General features: G+C 35.7%; 4 protein-coding genes across 5 annotated transcripts; 1 reads left to right on the plus strand and 3 right to left on the minus strand.

Annotated features, from left to right (window-relative positions):
- Positions 1 to 1,369: 1,369 nt before the first annotated feature.
- Positions 1,370 to 2,237, minus strand: LOC133878780 (pathogenesis-related thaumatin-like protein 3.5). Its single transcript, XM_062317311.1, has 2 exons — positions 2,189 to 2,237; positions 1,370 to 2,050 (listed from the first exon to the last, which is right to left on the minus strand). Exons 1-2 carry the CDS (start codon positions 2,235 to 2,237, stop codon positions 1,386 to 1,388), a joined length of 714 nt encoding a protein of 237 aa, XP_062173295.1. The 3' UTR covers positions 1,370 to 1,385.
- A 2,622-nt stretch (positions 2,238 to 4,859) lies between these two features.
- On the minus strand, positions 4,860 to 6,212 carry LOC133879461 (protein LIM1). Its single transcript, XM_062318031.1, has 2 exons — positions 5,885 to 6,212; positions 4,860 to 5,004 (listed from the first exon to the last, which is right to left on the minus strand). Exons 1-2 carry the CDS (start codon positions 6,189 to 6,191, stop codon positions 4,988 to 4,990), a joined length of 324 nt encoding a protein of 107 aa, XP_062174015.1. The 5' UTR covers positions 6,192 to 6,212; the 3' UTR covers positions 4,860 to 4,987.
- Positions 6,213 to 7,376: 1,164 nt separating this feature from the next.
- Positions 7,377 to 13,754, minus strand: LOC133879701 (uncharacterized). 2 transcript variants are annotated; one of them, XM_062318401.1, is made up of 7 exons: positions 13,413 to 13,753; positions 9,993 to 10,166; positions 9,820 to 9,912; positions 9,664 to 9,732; positions 8,651 to 8,857; positions 8,033 to 8,158; positions 7,377 to 7,844 (listed from the first exon to the last, which is right to left on the minus strand). In XM_062318401.1, exons 1-7 carry the CDS (start codon positions 13,683 to 13,685, stop codon positions 7,686 to 7,688), a joined length of 1,101 nt encoding a protein of 366 aa, XP_062174385.1. In that variant the 5' UTR covers positions 13,686 to 13,753; the 3' UTR covers positions 7,377 to 7,685. The 2 variants fall into 2 exon arrangements, with proteins under 2 accessions (XP_062174385.1, XP_062174386.1); XM_062318402.1 differs by having other exon boundaries at positions 7,705 to 7,844; positions 7,970 to 8,158; positions 13,413 to 13,754.
- Positions 13,755 to 17,692: 3,938 nt separating this feature from the next.
- LOC133880369 (sister chromatid cohesion 1 protein 3) lies at positions 17,693 to 24,020 on the plus strand. Its single transcript, XM_062319323.1, has 14 exons — positions 17,693 to 17,880; positions 18,652 to 18,913; positions 19,004 to 19,050; positions 19,138 to 19,187; positions 19,308 to 19,378; positions 19,498 to 19,931; positions 20,009 to 20,132; positions 20,211 to 20,347; positions 20,441 to 20,952; positions 21,423 to 21,462; positions 21,636 to 21,681; positions 21,765 to 21,900; positions 23,016 to 23,163; positions 23,861 to 24,020. The coding sequence occupies exons 1-13, from the start codon at positions 17,757 to 17,759 to the stop codon at positions 23,112 to 23,114; spliced, it is 2,082 nt and encodes a 693-aa protein (XP_062175307.1). The 5' UTR covers positions 17,693 to 17,756; the 3' UTR covers positions 23,115 to 23,163; positions 23,861 to 24,020.
- The last annotated feature ends 834 nt before the right edge of the window (positions 24,021 to 24,854 follow it).

A 24,854-nucleotide genomic window follows, 5' to 3' on the forward strand; every position in this document is an offset into this window, starting at 1 on the left:
ACAAGGAAAGACGGCACTTACCTGAACGAGCGGACACGGGACCTATGCGTATGCTACTGTTATAGGTTATCGATTATTATTAGTTATGCGTGTGATAAAGTATTTATTAATTACCAGTGTTTTGTATGTTGACGACGTACAGGAGCGGATGACACAGAGTTTGTCCACTGATCCTGCTACCTCGGAGCCCGTCTCATCAGATACGGTGCGTTGGGCACCTGGTGCTCAGCAGTCTTCACCTGCACAAGTAGGTAGTACGTCATCTGTTAGTAGTGCGCCTACAGGTATGGTTCATATTATGTATACACTTAGGTTTATTTTTAATTTGTTCTCATTACTTGTTTAAATTTGCATATAATATTATATAGGTTAATTATTTTTATTACTTGCAGGTAATGCGACAACGGTTGGTCCGTTGTCGCCTGCTGGACAATTGCTGAGCCAACAATCCCCTCTCGGGACTCCATCGCCCGTTACACCATCTCTTGCGGGACAGTCGCCAGTTGGTGAGTTCACACCCGGGACTGCACCTCGTGATCCGCAGCGACGTCCTCCAGATTTGTAGATATTTTGTGTATTTTTTTTTTTTAGTAACGAATAACTTTATTAAATCAAGATTTTCAAATTTGTTGATATTGTTGTGTAAGTATTTATTGTTAGTAATGAATACATTTATTAGTACATGGTATTCGAATTTTTAAATATTGTTGTTTTGATTAATTTGTGCAATTTGATTTTGTGACATTTTTGGATAAAAAAAATTTGGAGAATTTTAGTAAAAATATATATATATATATATATATATATATATATATATATATATATATATATATATATATAAACTAAAAAGAAATTAATAAAACAGAATTAAAATATATATATATATATATATATATATTTTATACGCGGCCAACTGTTGGCCGCGTGTATTAAAATACACGCAGCCAATTGTGCAATTAGTGTTGCCCAGATCCACCGCGTGTATGTACGCGGCTACTTACACGCGGCCAACAGTTCGCCACGTGTACAGTGACTGTACACGCGGCGAACTGCAAGTGGCGAAAATCGAAATTTTTTGTAGTGTCTTGATCATCTATAAGTATAGTTTCCATAAAGAGGGAGAGATTGTGTGATCATTTCATCAAAATAGTGACTGAATACATAAGCATTAATATCGCCCATGGGACAAAATTTTAGGTGACAAAGACAACATTTTGTATAGCAAGTGTCAGTAAAATGACCATGTTAGAAATAATTCCAATTCTTCTGTGAATAAGCTAGCAGAAGAAAAGGATATACACATATGTATATGTGTGGATAACTCATACAAATTATTTATTTAAAATTGTTGCCTCCATTAATCCTTTCTGTCTTTTGCTTTAAGTTTAACAAAACTTAATCAAATAATCAGCTCCTTTGCATGTGAAAGTGCTTGTGGGATCATCATAGGCATAGCTATAAGCTGTAGGACAGGAAGCCTTGAACACCTTCGCATAACTGGAGGGCTTGCACGTCTCAGGGGAACCATATGCTCCGGTGCAACAGTGTTCCGGTGAATTAAACGCTAAGCAAGCACTTTTACAGGCCACAACACGACCATTCTTCCTTACTTGCAAGCCATTAGGGCAATGTTTGTTCAAGTCCGAAAGACAACTTATTGTCTTACAATTAGGGCCTGATCCACCCAAAGGGACTATTGAAACCCTCATGTTATAGCCATCAACTAGGCTAACATCGTAGTAATCCACTGGATTGTCTAGGGTAAACTCTACAAGGGTTGCAGGCGGTGCGCCGCCAGCCCCAGCACATTGCAGCCGGCCGCCACAGTCTCCCGTGAAGCACGTCCCCTTACCGGATTTGTCAAAGGAACACCAACGACGACCCCAGAAGCGGCCCGACCACCCCTTTGGTGCACTGATCTTTACAGTTTCACCCGGCCTAAGCTTTAGGCCACCATTCATCAGTTGAGGTTTTCCTGTACCGGGTTGGATCCCTGGCCATATGGTGTTCCTACATCTATTTTGCAATGTAAACACCGCAGCATCAGCTCCTGAAAAATTTCATAAACTCAAACATCATTAACTTCATTAATTAAACCTCAAACAGAAAAATAAATAAATAAATAAAATTTAAAAATTTAAAGAGAGAGAGAACAAATTAAACATGACATGGGTGTCAATTATGGTACCTGACAAAGATAAAACCAAGAAAAGGTGAAGAAGCATGTTTAATGCCATGAGGAATTGTTGAAAGTATGATTGTAGGGGTGCTGTGACATGGGAAATAATTATAATAAATTGAAAGAAGCAACAGATAACCACATAGCTCGGATTTTTCTACACCAGAATCAACAAAAATGGAGCAGTTCTGTTGAAACTGTAACCCTAAACTTATTCCTCCAGGAAAAGAATAGTAGAAAATCCGGCAATCCACTAAGAGCCGTTGCTGATGAGGAGGTGATTTATTGCCACTTGGCGTGTCTGTATGGCTTATTAGCCTCATAATTAGTTATAAGCCCATATGCCTAAGATTTAATTCATGATTATTCTTGATGGATATAGAAAATATTGAATTGACCATCGGAGGCTCCTCGCTTACTGCAAGCTAGCTGACGCCACTCAAATAGTTTTCTTCATGTTCTACGGGTGATCCACAGCCTCGTCCGGACGTGCAAATTTGGTATCATCAATTCTGGAGCCATGTTATTGGACTGCTACCATTTGTGGTCTGAACCTAGCTAGGTTAATGGGCTTGCTCATGAGTGAGGTTATTTATTACTTGTGTGTCTTGTGGCTTGTTAGCCTCAAAACTATTGATAATTAATCCCATATGCCTAAGATTGGACTCTTAACCCATGTCATTGTGTTGCTGCCATTTTGGGTCTGAACCGATCGAGGTACGTATGGGAGCATCGTTATGAATAACAGCAAAGCCCTCCCCTGTTTGCTCCTAATTATTAATATAAGTCTTTATTTATTTATTTGTATTTTTTTCTAATTTTTTTATAATGGTATTTTTGTCATTTTTGGTACAAAGGGAGTACATTGCAATTGTTTGATAGTTTGAGTGGCATTGTTTTAATTGAAAGTTTGAAGGAACATTGCAAATTGCTTAATAGTTTGAAGGGGTATGTATACTTTTTTCAACAACAACCAAAAAAAAAAAGGTGTCCTTCCCCTTCCAAAGTGTTTTAGGAAAACAAAAATTTCATGTAATTGAGTTTCAAATAACTTTAGAAGACAAGGAGTTAACGGTGGAGGTAGTTGTTAATCAGATTAAAATATCATGTGACATTCACATGATAGAGGGACGCATGACAATTTATTAGCCCGAGTTAGAGGAATTTTCTCCGACCAAGTTTGGAGAAATTTTTTATCATTTTTTGGTAACGTATTAAATTTTGAAAATAAAATACGTTAGTCAAAAGAGTGCTGCTAGAAATATTACTATTTTTACTATAAATTTTATACAAACTGATGTAAGACTCCAAGTGGCACCTAATTAGACCAAACAAGTGTTCAACCGACTAGAGGGAAAAGCCCATCATCATAAAGGACTAGTTCTGATACCATAATAAAGTTCATTGAGCCTTACTATTTCACAAAAGGCACATTAAAGGAAGTGGTTTACTCAAAACTTATAAAGCCCACAACCCGAGTATACCTCGACAATGTGGGACTCTTTAACATTTTCCTGCATCTCCATCAACCTTCCAATCAAAGCACTGAACCAAAGCTGCAACCGCAGCATTCATCAAGCTGAATGCCAGAGTTGTTCCTGGGCACCCTCTCCTCCCCGCCCCAAATGGAACAAAATTGAACTTTTCTCCACTCACTTCACTTTGATCTTTGAAGGAAACCAAGAACCTCTCTGGGCAGAACTTGTTAGGATCATCCTATGAATCTTTATCCCTCATGATGGCATAAAGATTGATTGCCACTGCAGTTTTTTCTGGTATATCAAACCCTTTGATTCTGCAGTTTTGGCGGCATTCTCTTAGTATTTCCTTCACAACCGCCCGCAAGTAAGGGAGATTTGGGATATCTGATTCTTCAACTAGTCTAGTTTTCCCCACAACTAGACAAGAAGAAGAGGAAGGACTATCACTCTCTTGATATAGCGTGAGGTAGTAGAAATTTACAAACACAATAATTCACTACTTTCTACATATTCAAGAAAAATTCAGGAATTGCAGGAAAGTTGGAGAAGAATCACTTCATTTTAGTGTTTCTTATTGAAAAGCTGAGAAAAGCATGTACTGGCAAAGGGGAGTGTAAAGGAGTGTAAATTGCAATAGTTTTTCTCAGAAATTTTTTTAAGGAAAATACACTTGGCTCCTCAAACTTACAGCTCTTTGGCACTTCTGCCTTCAAATAATTTATTGTATTTCTATCGGTGCAAAATGAAAAAATCTACGTTTTCTAACCGTGCAAGGGGGTGTACTTTTAAAAACGAACGATTTTAAAAGCCAAACTTCGATTTTACCAAACGTTATGTTTTTAAAATTTTCATTAACCACGTTTTGATTTTTTTTTTTTTTTTTTTTTAAACTACACGTTTTAAAACCGCAATGCCAAACAAACACTAAATCTAATGTCCATTTTATTAAGCTGACACGATAAAAAAATAATAATAATTATAAAAATAAAGGAGCAGTCTCACTCATCTATGCAACCCTTAAACTATTGAGCAAGTAGAAGCCCAACAAAGCAGGAAAAACTAATGTTCACAAGAATAGAGCTAAAAAGATGGGAGCCATGACAGAACAGAACAAGCACTATTTGTTTATCAGATAACACCATTTTTTTAGCAGGAATTATATAAACAAGTACAAGCCATAGATCAAAGCTTAAACCCACAAGATTTGGTACATAATCCCAACATATATCCTCTTATTATGATCAGAATCAGATAATATACTACCAAAAGACTCCTAAACCTCTAAAACACTTATTCATAGAACCCCCCTAAGGTCTAGGCTTGTATGCTACTTCATGATTTCACCTGCACCAACAAAAAAAAAAAAAAAAAGGATAGTCAATTTATCAATTTGAGAAAAATAGGCAAGGCCAATTTTAGGGTATCCTACCAAGCAGTATGTACTTTTTGTAATCATTTGGGCATGATTTAAACTAAATGTTGAGACAAGTGCAATTTCAATGTGGTTTGTGTTCCTAATGTTACAGAGTTCAGGGGGACAGTTAGCCAACATGGTTATATTGCATGGCTTAATTCCATTTTATCACATTTTATAACAGGAAGAAAATTGGGGACAGGCTTAAGAGGACCTTAAAAATGGCACTTGTCTTGAATGTGGTTTGGTGCAGAACTTGCTATACTCAAATGCAGAGCCAGGAAAGATACTTAGGGACAATTTTGTACATAAAATTGTTAAATATTAGTTTAAATGATTAAGTGCACCACTTTTTATCAATTTAAGCTTTTGGGATAAGTAATTATTTAACATGGTATCCAAGCAAAAATCCTAGGGTCAACCCCTATCTCTATAGCTTATCTTCATTTCAGTTAAATAACATAATGAAATAAAATTTCACAACTGCGAGAATTATCAAAGGGTTAAATTGAGTACTTAAGGATAATAGGTAGTGAATTAAAGTGACATTCATTTTATGACTTTAATTCCACTACTGAATATCTCATGGATAAGTCAAATGTAAAACATAATTAAATAAAGTCGTTGGGATTATTTGAATAATCAAAAACCCAGACTGCTCATGATCAATCACAGCCAGCTAGGATCAATCAACAGCATCCCTAGATCAATCCTTGGTCCCCCAGGATCGATCAGCATTGAAAGTACAATACATGACCAATGAATCAAATAGTTGAGAGAGAGAGAGAGAGAGAGAGAGAGAGAGATTACATGGTTCGAAGTTGGCAGTGCACTTCTCAGGGAGTTGCAAAGCCATGTTCCTGTCCACACCAGATATGGGAGGTCCATTGACAAGTACACACAGACAAGGCTGGCCTAGAACTTTGAGGGCATTGCAGCAGGCCTCACTTGGAGGGACGGGGCTAAAAGGAGCAACTGCTGCCCTGCAAGGTATCAGCTGAACAAGGGCTGAGAAGAAGGTGCTTGGACAAGTGTTGCCCTTGCCTTGCTCCACCAAACCTGTCATGACCAACATAAACACCAACAGTGGCAAAACCCTAGTACCAAAAAGCTTCATGTTTTAACTCAGACTGTCTCCCTTACTGAATGCTTTCTCATTGCAAAAAATGGGTCTCAGAAGGGTTTGAATTATATAGGAATATTGGGGCTCACGCCATATTGCACCTCTGTCCTACCTTGGGATCACACTAGCCATCCCACTTTTATGCCAACTATGTTATTGATCTCTATTGTGTCTTGAAAAAGAAATGCAGACAATGTGATTGGTGTTGCTGATGAAACAGTTATCAAACTCAAATCTTATGATTCCCGGCACTCTAAAACTAGTTTTAACATTTACCACACTTTACTGCACATCTATTTTCATAATTGCTATGCTTTAGAGGTTTATGAGTTCAATTAATGAATCGACCGATCAATTTTAGGGGTGGCGATTCGCATTCGCATGTCAAGTTCAGGTCATATCGAGGCATAAGTATAAGAAGTAATTCTAAATGTCACTCTCATGTCCCCCAAAAATGATGTAACTAGTTTTAACATTTACCACACTTTACTGCACATCTATTTTCATAATTGCTATGCTTTAGAGGTTTATGAGTTCAATTAATGAATCGACCGATCAATTTTAGGGGTGGCAATTCGTATTCGCATGTAAAGTTCAGGTCATATCGAGGCATTAGTATAAGAAGTAATTCTAAATGTTACTCTCATGTCTCCCAAAATTAATATGGCTTTTAAAATCACAATTAAATCAAAATTCAATCGTGATTTGTCATAAATTCAATGGTGGTTTTAAAAAGCACATCAATTTTGGGAGGACACAAGGCAGACATGTAGCATTGCTCGGATATAAGAGTCAGACTATGTAAGTCAATTATAACCCGACTCATTTAATTAAGCAGATCAGATTCTTCAACCTTAACTCGCTAATTTTATATTAGATTCGTGAGTTATGTTAAAAATTATCATTACTAATCAACTTCATATGATTGCTCGGATACGGTAGATAATTGGATTGCAGCCTGATGGCTTTCTTCTCTGAGCTCATTTTTGCCAATTCGGCTTAAGTGAGAAACTTTAATCATTGCAAACAGGTCTATAAATTATTGAAGTGGTAAGAATGTATTTACCCATGAAATCTGGAGAAAATTGATATTCTATGTCAACTATATGTTTAACAGGTGAAATGACTTCGAATACGAGTTGTTAATATGAGAACCAAAGAAATAAAAATAGTCTCCGGTTATAATTTGCTACCACCAAGGAAAAAATCCAATGGCATTTACTTCATAACCTAATCAATGAGTTGCGTTAAATTTCAATACATTTCAACAAATTAATAACAAGAACTGTTGCCCCCTCCCTCCGAAGATAAACTAGTAGCAAGAACAAACAACGTACAATATGACAATTATCGGCTCCGACATGCTCCGTTGATTCTGTTTATCAGGCCGTAAAACAACAAATCAAACATGTCGACCTCCTGACAACTTTTAGATGCTGTTTGCATCTTCCAAATAATTAAGAATGTGTAATCCCCAATTGTTACAAGTCATCGACTTTCTCCTTTGTTCCCTTTCAGATTGATAACTGCAAGCTCCTGTTCAACAAACTCTCCTGCGTGCATAGGTGGATATTTGCTGGCAAGTGGTGATTCTGCAAAGTGGCCCAAGGGCTTCAACACAGCATCCGATGCTATGTGGGCAAACAACTACATAAGACGAAGAGAAAAAGAAAAGGTCAGATTTATTCAATCCCAAAACAAAAGCCTCAAAAGGTCAGAAATAAGCATAATATTCAAAACTCATTCACATTGAGCTCTATAAAAATACCAACTTAATAGAAAAGAACAATGATGATGATGGTGGTGGTGGTGGTGGTATGGTTGCCATCACTAACCGTTGAGGATACTCTCCATAGGCTGCGATTTTGTTCTGATGCTAGTTTGATTGCTTCAATAGTCCTATTGGTGACAACTACTTCATGCATGCCAGCGATGCAGTCTCCAGCAGTCAACCATTCTATCTGCACATACATGCAGTATAAAAGAGAATTAATCTACAAATTAAAGATACATATATCATAGCTAGCCAACCGCATTACTTGAGAATTTTATTGGATTATATCCAAAGACTTCAGGCTGTGAGGAAACCGTAGCATGTTGGATAGTAAAGAGAAACTAATTCTTATACGTGATGAAATTGGCTTATGCTTAACTACATCATAACAAATACAATATATTTTACCACTGAATGATTTGAACTTTGCTATGATCACTCTAAATCACTACACACACACACGAAAAAAAAAAAAAAAAACTTTTAGGAAGTTCAAATAAAAATGTCAAAAACAATCAGATAGCTTTTACTATCAGGACACTGGACATGTGCAAATCCTATGATGTCTTGTATCATATTCGTTATTGCTTTATTAACTGCTTTTCCGTTAAAGCCATAAGATTTATGAAGTAAATTAGTTCTAGAACATAAACACCAAACATCAGTCATTACTCTTTACCTGCTTTCCTGTTTGAATGAGAAGACATCCTATAGGAACCTTAACCTCCACTTTTTGTCCATTTCTGAGCCAAATGTTTAATCCCGGGAATCTACTTCTGCCGTGAATGGTTAGAAAATTAAGGTCATAGTGATATCCTGCAAAAACAGTACCTTCCTGGCCATAACGTCGGAGGTCACTCCCTGTTGGAGCAAGAAGATGCGGCCCCTGGATTTTGAAAGGAAAGGCACTAGTTATAAAATGCATAAAATTGTTTAAGAAACACAATACTGGAAATGAAAGAATATGATTCATGCAGCCCTTGATGAATACCAAAGATCAATAGCACAAATAATCCAAAAGCATGACAGAATTTACAGAGTAATACAAAGAAGGCTAGTAGACAACATGTACAGTCCGCATCTTATCCCTCCATATAGGACTTAGCGCACCTAATCAAGTTGTCACATTGTCAAAAAATTACAATACCTGGTCAGTCCATTTTCATCACTGAAATGGACAAATATTTACCATTCAAAAAGCCTCAAATTCGCACTATTCTTTTCATCATTGTTAAAGCCCATGAAATACATATCAGTGGATACGTTTCACGCGGCAGCTGTTTACCCTGCAAAATCAGGTTGCATTCCTTTTTTTTAAAGGTCTGGGCCAAACTCCTATGCATAGGATGGTTGCCTAGCTGGGGAAAATTGCCTAAAATGAGAGAGAGAGAGAGAGAGAGAGAGAGAGAGAGAGAGAGAGAGAGAGGGACCAATGGGGACCTATGTCGTTCAACTTTTACCAATGGGGACCTATGTCGTTCATCCCAAAAGTTGACGAGCTTGATTTTTCTTACTAAAAGTAGACAGATTTTAAAAAGTGACGGATATAATCCTAAAAGATGTCTGATCATATCCTTCACAATGAACAATTCTTTGTAATCCACTTTTACTTTAAAACTGAGCAGCAATGAATTGGAAACAGACATAAAGAAATGAGTGGTAAAACAAGTCGAACTGTTAGCCATTTGTTACCTGCTTCATAAGAGAAGTGAATGCATCTTTTGGCAAGCCAAACCCAATTGCTGCCATTTCAGCAACAACCTGAGCAAAAAAATTTAGTTACACAGTAACTTCAGAGAATATGCATAACAAGCATTACAAGCAAGCTGAACGACACTGATGACTTACTTCTATTGCAGATATCATTTTACATCCCCATGAATCCATGGTATCTTTCCATTCAGGAAAACCTTCAGGTATAACAGGCTCTGAATTGAGTTCCTGCAAAAGAGAGATGGCATTTAAAAGAACAAATCAACTCAAATTATATAGAAATTTAAGGAGAAGGAAAGATGTGAGACCTGAAATCGGGTGTTTGAAGGACGAGGACCCACTCTCCACATGTATCGCCACTTGCGATCTGGTCCTAGGAGAGTGGCCGGTCGGAACCCTTTTGGCATTTCTCTTAATTTCTCTTGCATTTCTTCATCAACCAGGCTCCTTGGAACTTCTACTCCCTCTGGTGTCACCCCAACCTGCTATCCCAATTTGTGCCAGAAATTATTTTCAACATTTAAAAATCAATGCAGACTTGCATATTAAACTGGTGCCACCAACAATGCGCAAACATAATGACAATTCCTTACATTTCATTCATCCTTTTTTTTTTCCATTTGCATATAATTTAAGCCTTCAGTTAGTGTTTAACCAACCTTTTGGTTCTTTGGAAAAATGAGAGGAGTGAAAAGAAAGGACTTTTGGTTTTCAACTAAGAAAGGACTTTTTTAACCCAATTAATGAGCATTTTCCATACCATTTCATTCCTTTCTATCCAAGAATCAAAAGCCAAAGCCATTAGAAATCGGAAAAATAAATAAATAAATAAAAATAAAATAAGGAACAAAAAGCTTCAACCTACTCAACAAAGAAAAGATCCCGTAGAAGCCACTAACGACCTAATTCACATGAAAAACAAAATGCACCATGGTGTGCCCTCGAATTGCTAATCAGTTTTCTATACTCTTTTGGGCCTCCAGTCCTCACCCCATTATACTTGCAGGACTCCAATAAATTCTCTAACAACGGTAAAATAGCATCATTGGTGCAACATTAGTTTACAATCAATGAACATCAGTTTCAATCGCAGCAATAACTATCAAAGAACAAATAAAAACTAAAAAAAACTGACAGTTGGTTTTTCCATCCCGAAACAGAGAAAAATCCAACTTTTGAAGTTCCAAAGTTTCATTTTCTTTTCCTTCCAGAATTTCTGAGCGAGTAAGGAAAGCACAACTAGTCCTACCTGGTAATGCAAGACCATTGGATTTTACTATCTTTTTTTCAACTCCCAAACAATTGAATGCAACTTTAGTTTCCTTTTCTCTCTTTTCCTCTCCCACATTTTCCCACAACCAAACAATTTCAACCTGGTAATACAAGTCAGCAATCTTGTTAAACTAAACTGACCACAGTTAAATTGGTTCCCTCGCATTCCCAACAGCAAAAAAAAAAAAAAATCAACATTTTCAAGATAAATCTAACAAATCCTTTTCCATTCCAAAAAATAATTCTCTTTTCTTTCCCCTGATTTTCCCAGCACCCAATTAGAGCAGAAAATTCAACTTTTCACAATTATGATTACTATTTACTTCCTTTCCCACGTTATCCAACAAACCAACTAAACCAACTTAAAATTCTTAACTCTCCATCATCCAAAATAAAAAAATTCCAGCCATCTTCCCTACACTTTCTATTCCTTTCCCACATTTTCTCCACAACTAAGCATACCAATACATCCTCTACCAACCTTAGTAATGCAATTTGGGTTAAGCAAGTTGAACTCATTCTAAAAATCCAAATTCCCAGAAAAAGCATAGAAACATGAACAATCCAAAGTCCATCCAATTCTCTTGGCAACTACATAGTCATTGGGCGATAAACATCTAAAACTATTCAAGTGAACCCTCAATACAGCATACTAAGACATCATCTTACCCAAAATATTTAATTATTTAAGCTATATCAACCACTCACTCTTGTAAGTAATACCTGATACAAACTTAAATACTTAAATTTATATTTGAATACTAAGCCAACTACCAAATAATTATATCAGCCACTCATTTTTACAACTAATACCCAATTTGGACTTAAAATGACTCTTATCCAATATGGATTTAAAATGACAAATAATCCACTTGCACTAGTAAGTAATACCCATAAGAACTTAGCTACTTAAATTGACATGTGCATGCTGAGCCAATTAAATATATTTACTAATACCCAATTGGAGATTATGATGACTAATATCCAATATGAACTTAAATACTCATATTCACACAAGTGTATACTAAGTGTCCGTTTGGTTTAGCAATTTCAAACTACAGTTAATAAAAACATGATTTTTAAAAATAAAGTTAAGTGTTTTGTAAAATTTGTAAAAGAGTGTTTTAAATGCAAAAACACATTTCAGCTTCTAAAGTAGTGCGTTTTTAAAAAGGTACCCTTTACTGTTGTGCAAAAACATGAATTTTCCACATTTTCAAACCGCCATTTTATTCAAAAGTAATTTCAAACAAGCACTCTACTTGATTTTGTCTAAATAGGCATGTCTAGAGAAATTATAAGGCAAAACCAACTCTAAGACAATGTTACATCCTAAGTCTCTCACATTGGTTAAGTGCAATCTTAACTATGTGTATATAAGCTTTTGAACACTTTACTCTTGCAAGCCAATTTCAAATGTGAGTTCTACCTTAAGTTTGTTACATTTGATATCAGAGCTAGCCACCATGTGTAGTATGAGATCAAAATAAGTTGCAATTTTGTGGCCAAGTCACGGAATGAGCGACCTGGGGAGTAGGGGCAGAACTAGGTAAGGCATTGTGGGGGGCTAATTTCCTCCCAAAAGTTTTTTTTTTTTCAATTCTATCCACCCACACTTCAATGTCTAGTTTTGTCCCTGCTAGGGAGGGTTGCTACCAGTAAAAGATAGGGTCCGCGAAGTCACGCAACTGGGAATGATGGGCCGTTGGGACATCGGTTGCGAAGTATGGTGGTATGTTACGATCTTAAGTGTCCCACATTGGTTAACTGCAATCTTAACCATGTGTATATAAGCTATTTGACACCCTCTCCTTCTAAACCAGTTTTCAAATGTGAGATCTACCTGAGATGTGTTACATTTGGTATTGTTTTGTGCAACCTTTGGAGGTTGATCCCCTCGAAGTGATCAATTGAAAGTCTGATCTCGTCAATTTATCCCATTTTTCTTTTATTCTTGATTTTCAACCGATTCTATCATTTGGTACAAGAGCAAATCACAACGTCGAGTATGAGATCGAATGAAATACAATTTTGTGGTCGAGTCATGGGCGGAGCAACCTGGGTACTACCTATAGAAGACAGGATTCTCTAAGTCACCCAACTATAAATGATGGGGCGTCAGCTGCGGAGTGTAGGGTATCTTACAATCTTAAATATCCTTCATTGGTTAAGCGCAATTTTAACTATGTATATATAAACTCACTCTTTTTTCTTTTTTCTTTTTTAAATAATGTATATATAAGCCCTTGTACACTGTATCCTTGCGAGTAAGTTCTACGTATGATTGTATTAAACAATTATATCAACCACTTGCTCAAACAACCAAACTTAATTCTCGTATTCACAAGTGTATACTGAGACAACTAACAAACAATTATATCAACCGCTCGCTCCAGTAACCAAACATGAATTCTCGTACTCGCACGCGTATACTGAAACAAGTAACAAACAATTACCTGGTAATGCAAGGCGGGACGCTCCTGGAGGCGCTTGAACTCCGCGGGGCGCTCGAAGTACAGCTCCATCATATCGATGAACCGGTCGTTGTCCTCCACCGTACATCTCGGATCCTTCACCAGCAACGCCCCGGTCTCTCTCAGGACCCGACTCACCTCCCTACACAGTCCGGACAGTTCGGGTCCTTCCCGTTCCGTCAACGTTGACGGATCGCCGTTAATCTCGTCCGCCAACGCCAGATACGCCGTCAGATCGATCACCGGTAGGTCCATTCTTTTTTTCTTCTTTTTGCCTTTTGTTTTGTGATGGCGGGAGAGAGACTGAGAGACGCAGAGGGTGTGTTGTCAGTGTGTGTTTTTTAATAACTTTTTGGGCTTGGGCTAACGTGGGCCCGAGGCTCACGTTAGCGTGGGGCATTGAGATTCGTGTAAAACTGGGGCTTTGTTTTGCGTGTGACTAATGTACACGCGACGTACATATTCGAAATTGGTTTTGGCCGGAAACGTGGCCAAAGTAACGAAGATCGGACAAGATTATAGGGCCTAGTTTGGTAAATTATTTTCATTCTCCTTCTATTTTTTTTCACTTTTTTTAAAAATATCAAATCAAAAATATTCTAATTCTTTTACACTTATTATATCACATCAATAATTTTTTTTATTATTCAAATAAAAAAAATTCATTACAAAACAAATTTTTTTCATTTTTCTATAAAACATTCTCAAATTTAATCAATCACTTTTTACTATACAATACACAAATATTCCTAACCCAAATTAAATACACAAATTATCAAATTGGAGATGAATCAATTTTTATTTTTTTTTTATCGAATCGCTTCTTAAGATTTATCTCATTATTAATGAACGTAAAACATGCCCCTTTTAATAATAAAAAAAATTAAATAACAAAATTTTAAAAAATGTTTTTGAGTGAGTTATAGAACCATCTCATATTTATTAGAGAGGGTGGCCAAATTGTGGGTGGTTCGGCCACCCTATCTGGCTAATTTAAAGGCGGTCTGACCACCCCAAAAAATATATTTTTAGGTTGATTTAATAAAAAGTAATACTCAGTGAACATTTTGAGCATTTTTCCCATATATATCTATTAGAAATATGATACGTTTACGACCTCCTCTGTACAATTCTAATCAAACTCCAACAATTTAAAAAAAAAAAAACAAAAAAAAAAAATAAAAATAAAAATAATCTTTTAATTTGTTAACCTTGTAAAAATAGTCAATTATACCTAATAACTTGATATCACTAGATAACCACCATCTATTATGGCATTATAAACAAATAATTGGGTGTTTTATATATAAGAGTTTGATCTTTCTTTTATTATCTATGGTCCATTAAGTTGAAGTTAATATTAATTGACCGAAAAAGTCAAAACAAATGAAGATAGAAGCCAAATAAAAACCTTTACGTGTTGAAAGTTCTTTGTGCCCCAAGAAACGCAATCTCACAAAATCAAGATATTAGAAATAGCAGATTAAGACACTTGGTGAACATTCACATTGTCTAGTTAATTTGTGAACATTTTCTTCTATAGTACAATATTAATACAAGCAACAATCAATTAATTATTCGAATAATAAAAAATAAAGAGATCCAATTATTTAAAATTGTTTCAAAATGACTAATCAAATTACAATTTAACCTTATTTGAATCACTTAAATAAAATACAGTCTCACGTGATAATTAAAGGCTCATATTAATTGCATTCGACTTGAATCACTTATAAAGTTCAGTTAAGAAAAATGCTAGCCCTATTGGTGCTATTACTCAAAAATAGACTAGTTAAATTACAATTTGAGCTCCTTTAAATTACTTATAAAACCGGTTTTATCTAATAAATCGTTAATATGAGACTTAACAGCTATGAATACATTTACAATCTATATATTGATATGTGAACAATTAATCTTTTTCGGCATGAGTCTAAGTTTCTATAAAGTCACATAATGACTTAATCAATTAACTCCCGACTAATTTTACAACAAGTGCATAAGATACTAAATTATTAATATTTTTCTTTTTAGACGATGTTTCATCTCAATTAGTCCATGGACAAATAATCTCTACGTTTCACATGTATTGAATAATTATCAGGCCACGAGTATTGTTATGGAGCATTTTTTTTTTTAATTATTCTCCTAAAGTTGATGTGATTTTTAAAATTACTATTAAACTTATGATCGATCACTATTAGATTTTGATCAAATGATAATTTAAAAGCAACATCAACTTTTGGAGAATAAAACTATAATAAAAAAATGGTTTATAGCATTACCTCGTTATAGTATAGAGATGGTCTCAGCAAGATTGTTACATAAATGAATGTTTTGGGTTGGTGTGATAAAGTTTTGAAAAGTGTTTTGGGTTTTTGTAAATAGTTTTAAAAAGAGTAATGTTATATACCATAAATCTCACAACTATTTTACTGTACTGACATAGCATTTATAATCTACCATTAAATCAGCTTTTGTTAAAAAAAAAAAAAAAAAAAAAAAAACCCAATAATTCAATGATAGATTGGCAATAATATGTTAGTAAAGTGAGATAGTAGCGTGATATATAACATTATTTTTTTGAAAAGTTTAAAACTTAACAATTGATTTAGTAGTGGCCATATTTGAAAAAAAGAAATGTTGTATGTAGGGTTCAAATAAGTGTTTTTAAAAAATAAAAAATTAGAGATCATTCCTATCCTCCCCTTCCTCCTCCCCCCACCCAAAGAAAAACTTGAGGTTTATATATTCAATGACCATGGTTGCATGATGGTAGCTAATTAATGTGGTGTTCGCGGTAGAACACTTGCGGTTTATATATTCAATGACCATGGTTGCATGATGGTAGCTAATTAATGTGGTGTTCGCGGTAGAAGGTGGTCAATTAATGGATCAGATGGCCACTATGGGGCCATTGGACCAATCAGGCGGCTATTGTGAGGTTGTTAGACGTTTATGGCGACCGCCGTTAAGCTCTCCAAAGTTCATGGCGGCCAAAATTTAGAAATTTATGGTAATTATTTTTTAAAAAGTCTTTTGTGTTTTTGTTTTTGTATTTAATAACAAAGTGTTTTTGCTTTTTAAAAAGCTTGCTAGTAGTAGAAGTCACATTTGAAAATCTTTTTATTTATTTTTTATTTTTTTAGATACATTTGAAAATCTTTTTAAATAAATGGTATGAGTAATGTTATATGAATAACTCTTATTTTTCTTTTATCTCATAAATGTGATATGACTTTTAAAATTATATTTAAATTAAAATTTAATAATGATTAATTCCAAATTAAATAATAATTTTAAAAGTCATATCACACTTTAAAGATAAAAAAAAAATCAGAGTTTTCATTGCTCAAATAATATTTAAAAATAATTTGTAGCTTTTGCAAAGCAGCGAAGCAAACAAAATTTTGAAAAAGGTTATCAATCGTGGGTGGGAATTTAGATGGTTAAGAGCATTCCTAGTAACTTCATCAAAATAGCTAAAAATCAATTTTTTTTTTCTATTATGGTGAGCCATTTTTTTTAAATTATCCCAGCAGCCTCACCATTTTAACAATTTGCTATCATTATTCTATTTAAATAATTTTTTTTCTTCCATATTTCTTTATTTTTATTTCTATTTAATCTTTTTACAAAGAATCCTTCATATCCATGAAATAAGGACATTATCGTGTGAGAGATATGAGAGATAGGAGAAGAAAATGAGAGAAAAAATGAAAAAAGTGTGCTGATCATGTGAGAGAGAAATGTAAAACAAAATTGGTGATGAATGGGTTGGTGAATGAATATTACTCATCAAAATTGGTGAGTAATTTCACTCATCAAAACTTTTTGGTTAAAATGGTGAGGCTGCTGGGAGTGATTTTTTAGTGTTTTCATCAAATAGGCTCACCAAAATAACTAAAAAAGCTATTTTCATGAGGCTATTAGGAATGCTCTAACGAGGTTCCGCAGCCCGCTGTCCCTTGAACTCACAGAATAACGTGGGCCTGTAAACGGCACAAACCTTGCTGCCGTGTATACAACATGACAAAGGCCAAACGGCCCAAACCAATGGGCTTCGGTCAATGGCATTTCTCGTAAAACCCCAAAACGACCACGTCCTTCCCCGTCAAAACAAACAAAACCCAAAATTCCCACGCACGCTTCTTTCGCGCCACTCTTCGTTTCCCGCGCCCCCATTACTGTTCAATTTCCAAAATTCCCACAAAAACCCTAACCCCCAATCCCTTCACACTCACTCACTCACTCACTCTCTCTCTCTCTCTCTCTCTCTCTCTCTCTCTCTCTATTTGGCTGTAACTAACAAATCAAAGAAGAAGAATGTTTTACTCGCAGACGTATTTGGCAAGAAAAGGGCCGCTGGGGACGGTGTGGTGCGCGGCGCATCTGCAGCACCGGCTCCGCAAGTCTCACTACATCTCCACCGATATCTCCTCCACCGTCGGTCCGAACAACACTCCCTAAACTTAGCTCTACATTTTCACTTTTCATTATATATGTTTGTGTGTGTGTGTGTGTATTCATTGTGGGTTGAATAGAGTTTTTTTTTTTGTGTGTGTGTGTGTTTTTTTTTTGTCAAGGAATGAAATTTCCTTGACTTTGTATCCGATGCTGAAATTCTTATTTTATGTATTCATAAACCCAGAAATGGTTTGGAATTAGGAATGATTTGATATACAAATGTATTTAGGTAGGTAGGTACATATACTCATTATGCGATTATAACTTTTGTTGAGCGTATGTTTGAATTTGGGGTTGTTCTGTTTCTTAGTGAAGATCAAAATTTTGGGTTTTTGCTGTTTCCTTATCTTGTTCAATGGCATTGTGGGTCGTCATTTTTCATTCTGGGTGTTTTCCTTTTAAATGAATAACATTTCTTTAATTTTGTTCAGTTTCTAATTCAATGTGAATTTTTTTCCCCTGATTTTGGTTTTTACTGTTTCTTTTCTGGTGTTTTTCCTTGATGAATAAAATTTTCTGTTGGATCTTAATTGTTTTTTTATATCCTATAGATGAATATATTAGCGGATTCCCATTTGATCACCCAGTTCATTGATAAGGTTTACTTAAAGACAACTTGGTTTTGGATAAGTCATATTTTATGCTGTCATTCTTAAGTTAATACAAAAGGTTTACATGTTAAAAAGCAAAGTGATGAAGGGTGCTGTTTCTAATAAATTTGGTTAACACTTTGTGATCCAAATGTCTATTTTAGATCGAATCATGTTTCCGGAAGTTCCCATCGCTCTGAGAATGTCAGGCCACCTTCTCTTAGGCATTGTTCGGATATATTCGAAGAAAGTGGAGTATCTGTTCCAAGATTGTAATGTTGTTTTAAATGGGTTAAGAAAGGCCTTTGCTTCTATAGACCTTAATTTGCCGGAGGATGCAAGACAAGCGCCGGTTCAATTGATCACTTTGCCAGACAAATTTGACCTTGATTCGTTGGATTTGGATGATGATATATACCGTGATGGGTATAATTCTTGGAAATTATATTTTTCAGTTTTCTTTACTCCAAAATCTTTATTTATATGACAAGTATGCATTTTGATTTTGATTCTCAGGACCCCGGATAATCACCTCAGGAGTCAAGAGGAGATTACATTGACAGGTTATCAAACTAGTTCCATTTTTCTTTTTAATTATGTACTTTTTCAAGAAGTAAACACCTTAAATCTTATAAATTTTCATGCGCCAGATCAAAATCCTATTGGAAGAGACCCCTATGTTGCTATTTCTTTTGATGAGGTGGGATTCCTTTATTCTTTTGTATCGATGTTTTCTGTCATTGCTTTCATCTTGTTGTTGGTTGAATCCTGAAGTATTGCAATTGCATTTTCACCAGTAGAAAATTTCTGATCTGTTTAGGATATCATGATGGTGGACTCGTCACATCCAGAAGTGGTTCCCAATTCAGATGTCAGACCAATGGAGGAGGAGTATGTCTCCGAAGGCCATCTAAAATCCTTTGGCTCCTCTCTCTCTCTCTCTCTCTCTCTCTCTCTCTCTCTCTATGAGAAATGCTATATTAATAATTTTTACTCGTGCTAAATTACAGTATTCCCACACCACCTCCAATTAATGAGAGGGAAGCACTTAATGCGAGGCCTAGTAATGACGGGATGCCTCAAAATTTTCAGCATGATGTGGTCTTTCGAGATGCTGATCCAAGTAATCAGACAGAAATGCTCGATACAAGGTTTGCTGTTGACAACATCTCTTCAGATGTTCCAGAAAGGGAAATACTGCGTGCTGTTCATGATTTTGGATTAGAAGACCTTCCTCCAATGTTGCCAGATCACAGGGAAAACATGGCTGAAACAAACAGTTCTTTAGACCAAACCATGAACGAGAAGGACATCATCTCTCCAATTGCGGAGGACAATTTTATGTCTGGCGGGCAGTCTTTACTGTTTCAGCAACGTTCTGAACCACCACCGTCTGCTGCTTCCCAAGAAGCTCCTGAGATTCTTGATACACATGTTTCATTTAGTGAGTGCAGTTTTCTCATTGTTGTGAGGATTAGGAAGTCCAATATTGTTTTGAATCTGAAAGTTTTGTATTTTTAGGTATGGCAGGGGATATTTCTCCTGGATTGGGAATTATTCGATCAACACCGCCTGTTCAGCAGCCAAAGGCAAGACCAAGGAAGAGAAAGCAGTTCTTTGATAAGTCTACAGTTTTGACTAATAAGTATGCTTGGTCATATAATCCATAGATAATTTTTTCTTCTTTTACTAGTTTACTAATATAAGGATGTGAATTTTGTAGATTTATGAAGAAGTCACTTGAAGATTCTAGTGACTTATTGCGAAAGAAAAGGGATGCCCCTTGCTCTGCTTTGGGTGTGTGGAAGTTGAACAATATCCTAAGAAAGGAACAAATTTTTCAGCAGCCTTCATTAGTTGGTGAGTAGACCTTTCCCTTTGCCAATTCTTTTATTGCTGCTGACCATCATTTTAAGGAATTCATTTTTTAAGAAGCCAGGCATTTATATGCAGGTTTGTGTATGGATCTCTGTGATATTTTCAAGAAGGACTACATATCTTCAAAGCCCCATCTGGTTGTCTCTGAGGAAGCTTTTCCAGATCCTAGGATTGCAGCAACTCCCGTTTCAACAACTGAAGCTTTCCCAGAGCCTAGGGTTCCACCATCTCCTGCTGCTACAGCCGAAGCTGTCCCAGAGCCTTGTGTTGCTCAATCTCCTGCTCCTGTGCCTGACCTTGACATGGAAATCGAACGTCCTCGAAATGTTGAAGGCCATGATAGCAACAATTTTTTACCTGAATTTGTGCCTTCTCAAGCCAACTTCACACCTCCTCTTAGAAGACATGACTTCACTCCTGCAACAACCAGTGAGATCGGAGTGCTTCCTACACCTGATCCAGCAGTATTCACTGGAACTTGTAGGTCTGAGCTGGAAAGACCCATGGCACTTTCAGAGGAGCGACTAGATCTAGAGCACACTGGCTTTTCAGATATCCATGGTCTGATGAATTCTGCAGAAGCAGATGTAAGTCCTTGTGATTCATATGTGCATTTTATAGAGATTTTCTTAGTTATAAATATCCTTGCTTGCGATTTTTCATGTTAACTTCTCCATGAACTGCTTGATGCATAATGTTGGGGAAGTGGAAGCCATATGTGTCATGTTCTTTTTGCTTTATCATTGAGCCATCCACCCTGAGGATTGCCTTTGTGTTAGAGCTTAATAAGGGATTGCCACAAAGTATGTCGTATACATGAAATACATCCCTCATTGTTTAAGGGTTTTCATGATAGTTAAACCACATGAACTATAGATTTGTTTCATACCCAGATTTTTTAAGGTTATATGGTATGCACAATATATGGTATCTTCAAGGTTTTTACAACTCACTTTGGAACATCCTAGTGCTTCACCTCATGCCTTCCTTTAAGAACCAGTTGTATTTAAACCTTAATTTAAACATTATTCTGACTCATTGAATTGTTTCATTACAGGAACTTTATTTTCTGGAAGCAGATAACAATACACCAACAGGTAAGCTGAGTAATGTTTAATACTTGTCTTGATTTGGGTGATTCTACAAATTGTGGGAAGCGTTTTTCTCAGTTATGAAATAGGAAATCATAGTATGTGGATTGTGGACAGATTCTAGGAATTCCACTTTTTGTATGTCAATATGTGGATAACATATCTAATACTTATGGCAGGATCCCAAGGAATGGGAGGAGTCGACTCTTTGTCAGTGAGAAGCAGGTATTACAAGAAACTTTGTTAGTGGTAGTTTGTTAATTACATTTTGGTGGACAATGAACATATTTAATGTTATTGGGGTGCAGGGCTATGGCTCAATATTTAAAAAGGCATTCTCCTATAAACCCAACCTCAGAAGGTCTATCTGAAGATCTCAGTTTAAACAAGACTTTAGAAGGAAAAACAAGAAAGATATGTGCTCGAATGTTCTTTGAGACACTGGTAAGTTTCTGAAACATTTCCATGTAGCCATATCTTCGCAAGAGATCTATTTAAGGTAGGTCTTATCACTTGAAACTAATTAAGGGGATTTTTTTTTTTTTTTAATTGGGGTGCAGCAACATGATTCAGTATTTTTATATCTTATCATTTAAGGACATCTGGACATGCATTGCTCGAGTGAATGGTGTTATTTTATTGAAAGTTGCATCCAAAGGAAATTCACTCCCTTGACAGTTACTAATGACTTAATCTAAAGAATCTGTCTTTTGTTCTTCATCTTCATGTTCTTGTCTTCAGTTTGTGAAACTGAGTTCATTTTTTAGTTAACAATTGTCCTGCTGTTTTTTCTTCCATGCATGTTAAAATCACATGGTAACAATTGGAGCTTTCTGAATGCATCTAGTAGACATGATGAATAGTTTACCAATCAAGTACAGTGATTTCATTTTAATTTTCCAGGTTTATTAGTTCATTTCTAACTATCTCAGGCTTGAATAGTACTAAAACCTTTGTTTTCGTCTGGCTTGCCACTTCTATAGTTTTTCAATCTGAATCGTTTTGTGCTGAGCATTTCTTATGTCCTGGGGTGGTTGGTTTCTAATACTGACATTATGTGATGATTAGTTACCATCGTTGAATAAACTAATTTAATATGTTTTAGTACAAAACTTGCAAAAACTCTATCTTTACTGAGTGCTTATGACCTTAAGCTGTATGTCTTCTTAGATTATGATATGAAATACGCTGGTATTCAGCCTGTTGGCATGTGCAGGAAGATTACACATAATAGTGTTAAGCAAATTCATCAACATGATAATTCCATTGGTTCAACCATCTGACCACTATATTCTTCTATATTATTAATGTCATAATGATTTATCTTGAGTATATGTACTTCTATAAATGACGGATAGAATAACCTGACTTTTAGGCACAAGTTCTTCTAGTGATAATACCCTCAGTTGTAGCCCTGTAAAAATATGGTTTGCAGCATGCAGAAATGTGCACTGCGGTGAACTACAAATGTCTTTTTAAACTGGGTTTGCATATTTATTTTATCTTTTCTTACTTGTGAGGCTCAGTAAAGATAGGTGATTATTCATGGTAAATCACAGGTTTTGAAGAGTTATGGACTGGTTGATGTACAACAAGAAGAACCTTATGGTGATATTAGTTTGAAGCTGACTCCCACACTTTCGAAGGCTGAAATTTGAGTTACAAAGATACGTGTCTTGCTTTGCAGGCCTTCATGTATATATATAGGTAAGGATCTAGCTGCTTCTGTGGAGTACAAGCTTTTTGACTAGGTCAAAGTTTCACCAACATATACTAACTAATCTTATACAATCAGCATTTGACTACTTTAATGGGAAATCACTTGATTTTAATGACTGTATTTCGTTAGGTTACTGTCGTCTGATTTTGGCCAATTTGGCATCAGTGTTTAGGAGTTGTTGATTTACTACTGATTCAAAGTATAGTTGTCTTCAGTTTTAGAGCTATCCATTCAAATTTTAGGATGAATCTTGGATGAAAGAATCTGTGAAAAAACAAGATAGTCATGAAAATTTTAGACAAAACTCATTCTTCTTTTCTGTCTCTTTTGGGCTGGATAAGATTTTTTTTTTTTTTTTTTTTTTGAACAGTTGGGCTGGATAAGATTTTAGACGGTGAATAAAATATATGCAGATTGACTATATCATTATCTTATAAATATATTGAGGCATTAGCCACTTGGCTGTAGTTTGGCAATAGGGAAGCTTTGCAAGATTGGCAATTGGGAAGCTTTGCAAGAGTGAGAAATGAAAGGCCATACTTCACTGTCATTGAAAGTGACTTTTTGGCCTCTCCCACTTTTTTCCTTTGGGGCTTTACACTATCTTATCAATTTTCTCTCTCCTCCTTACCCCTGCAGTGTCTTTTATCTAGACTAAGATAAGATTTCCTGTGAAAAATGCAGATGAGTTACCAAGCCAAGGAAAAGCAAATGCAGTTGGATTTGTACAGCGGCAGCATTCAATTTTGGATTCTATGCTTAGAACATTTTTCTGTTAGGATCGTTGTAGGTGATGGTAAATTATTGTAAGCAGCAAAGTAGTGTGAAATTATTGTAGTTTAAACACTGTTCACTCTTGTTCAGCATACAAGTTAATATAATCCTTTTTCCTGCTTATTGAATTTGTTGGCGTCCCATTAGTTATATTGATATGGTGCTAAATTATGAAACTACCGGCATGATTGCAATGTAATTAGAAGAAACATGGTGTATTTTGACATACTCCTGCTACAATATTTTATTTTGATGTATTTCCCCAATTCCAGAACCTGATTTTATAAGAGCCATTTTCTCTTGTGATTTTTATCAGCTGAGGCAATGTTTCACATTGATTTTCATAGCTTTAGTTTTTCTTAGGGTTCGTTTGGCATCGCGATTTTGCAGATGACGTGTGCATTGTAAGATAAAATTACAAAAAATGTTTTGTTTCGTAGTGCATCTAAAAAAAGAGTAATGCTATTTTTTACACATATTTATCACACCGTCATTTGAAACAGGCTGACGCCGATGTGTCGTTCTTTAAGTGGTTTTTCTTCTGAATTTTTAAGTAGTTGACACGGAAAGTTACTTAAACAAGAACTGATCCAAAGGATGTGTCACACTAGCTTAGTAAGATAAGAGTGAAATGGAAGTGTAGTATATAACATTACTCATAGGGAAAAGCTATTGGTTTTACCATATCCAAAGCAAAATGTTGATTTCAAGCAAGCTTAGGCGGATGATATAGCCAAAATAATGAACTACTGAGTATTTGGCATCCATCTTTCCAAAAGCACCATATGCATATATCTAACCAGAAAGAAAATATTTTGCCCATACCCTTGTTTGGTGCTTCCCTAATCAGCACAAATTTAATATCTCCATTGGCTGATTAGCTGCCATACATGGCCTAAACTGC

This window comes from Alnus glutinosa, chromosome 10, assembly GCF_958979055.1.
Source record: "Alnus glutinosa chromosome 10, dhAlnGlut1.1, whole genome shotgun sequence".
Taxonomy (NCBI): Eukaryota; Viridiplantae; Streptophyta; class Magnoliopsida; order Fagales; family Betulaceae; genus Alnus; species Alnus glutinosa.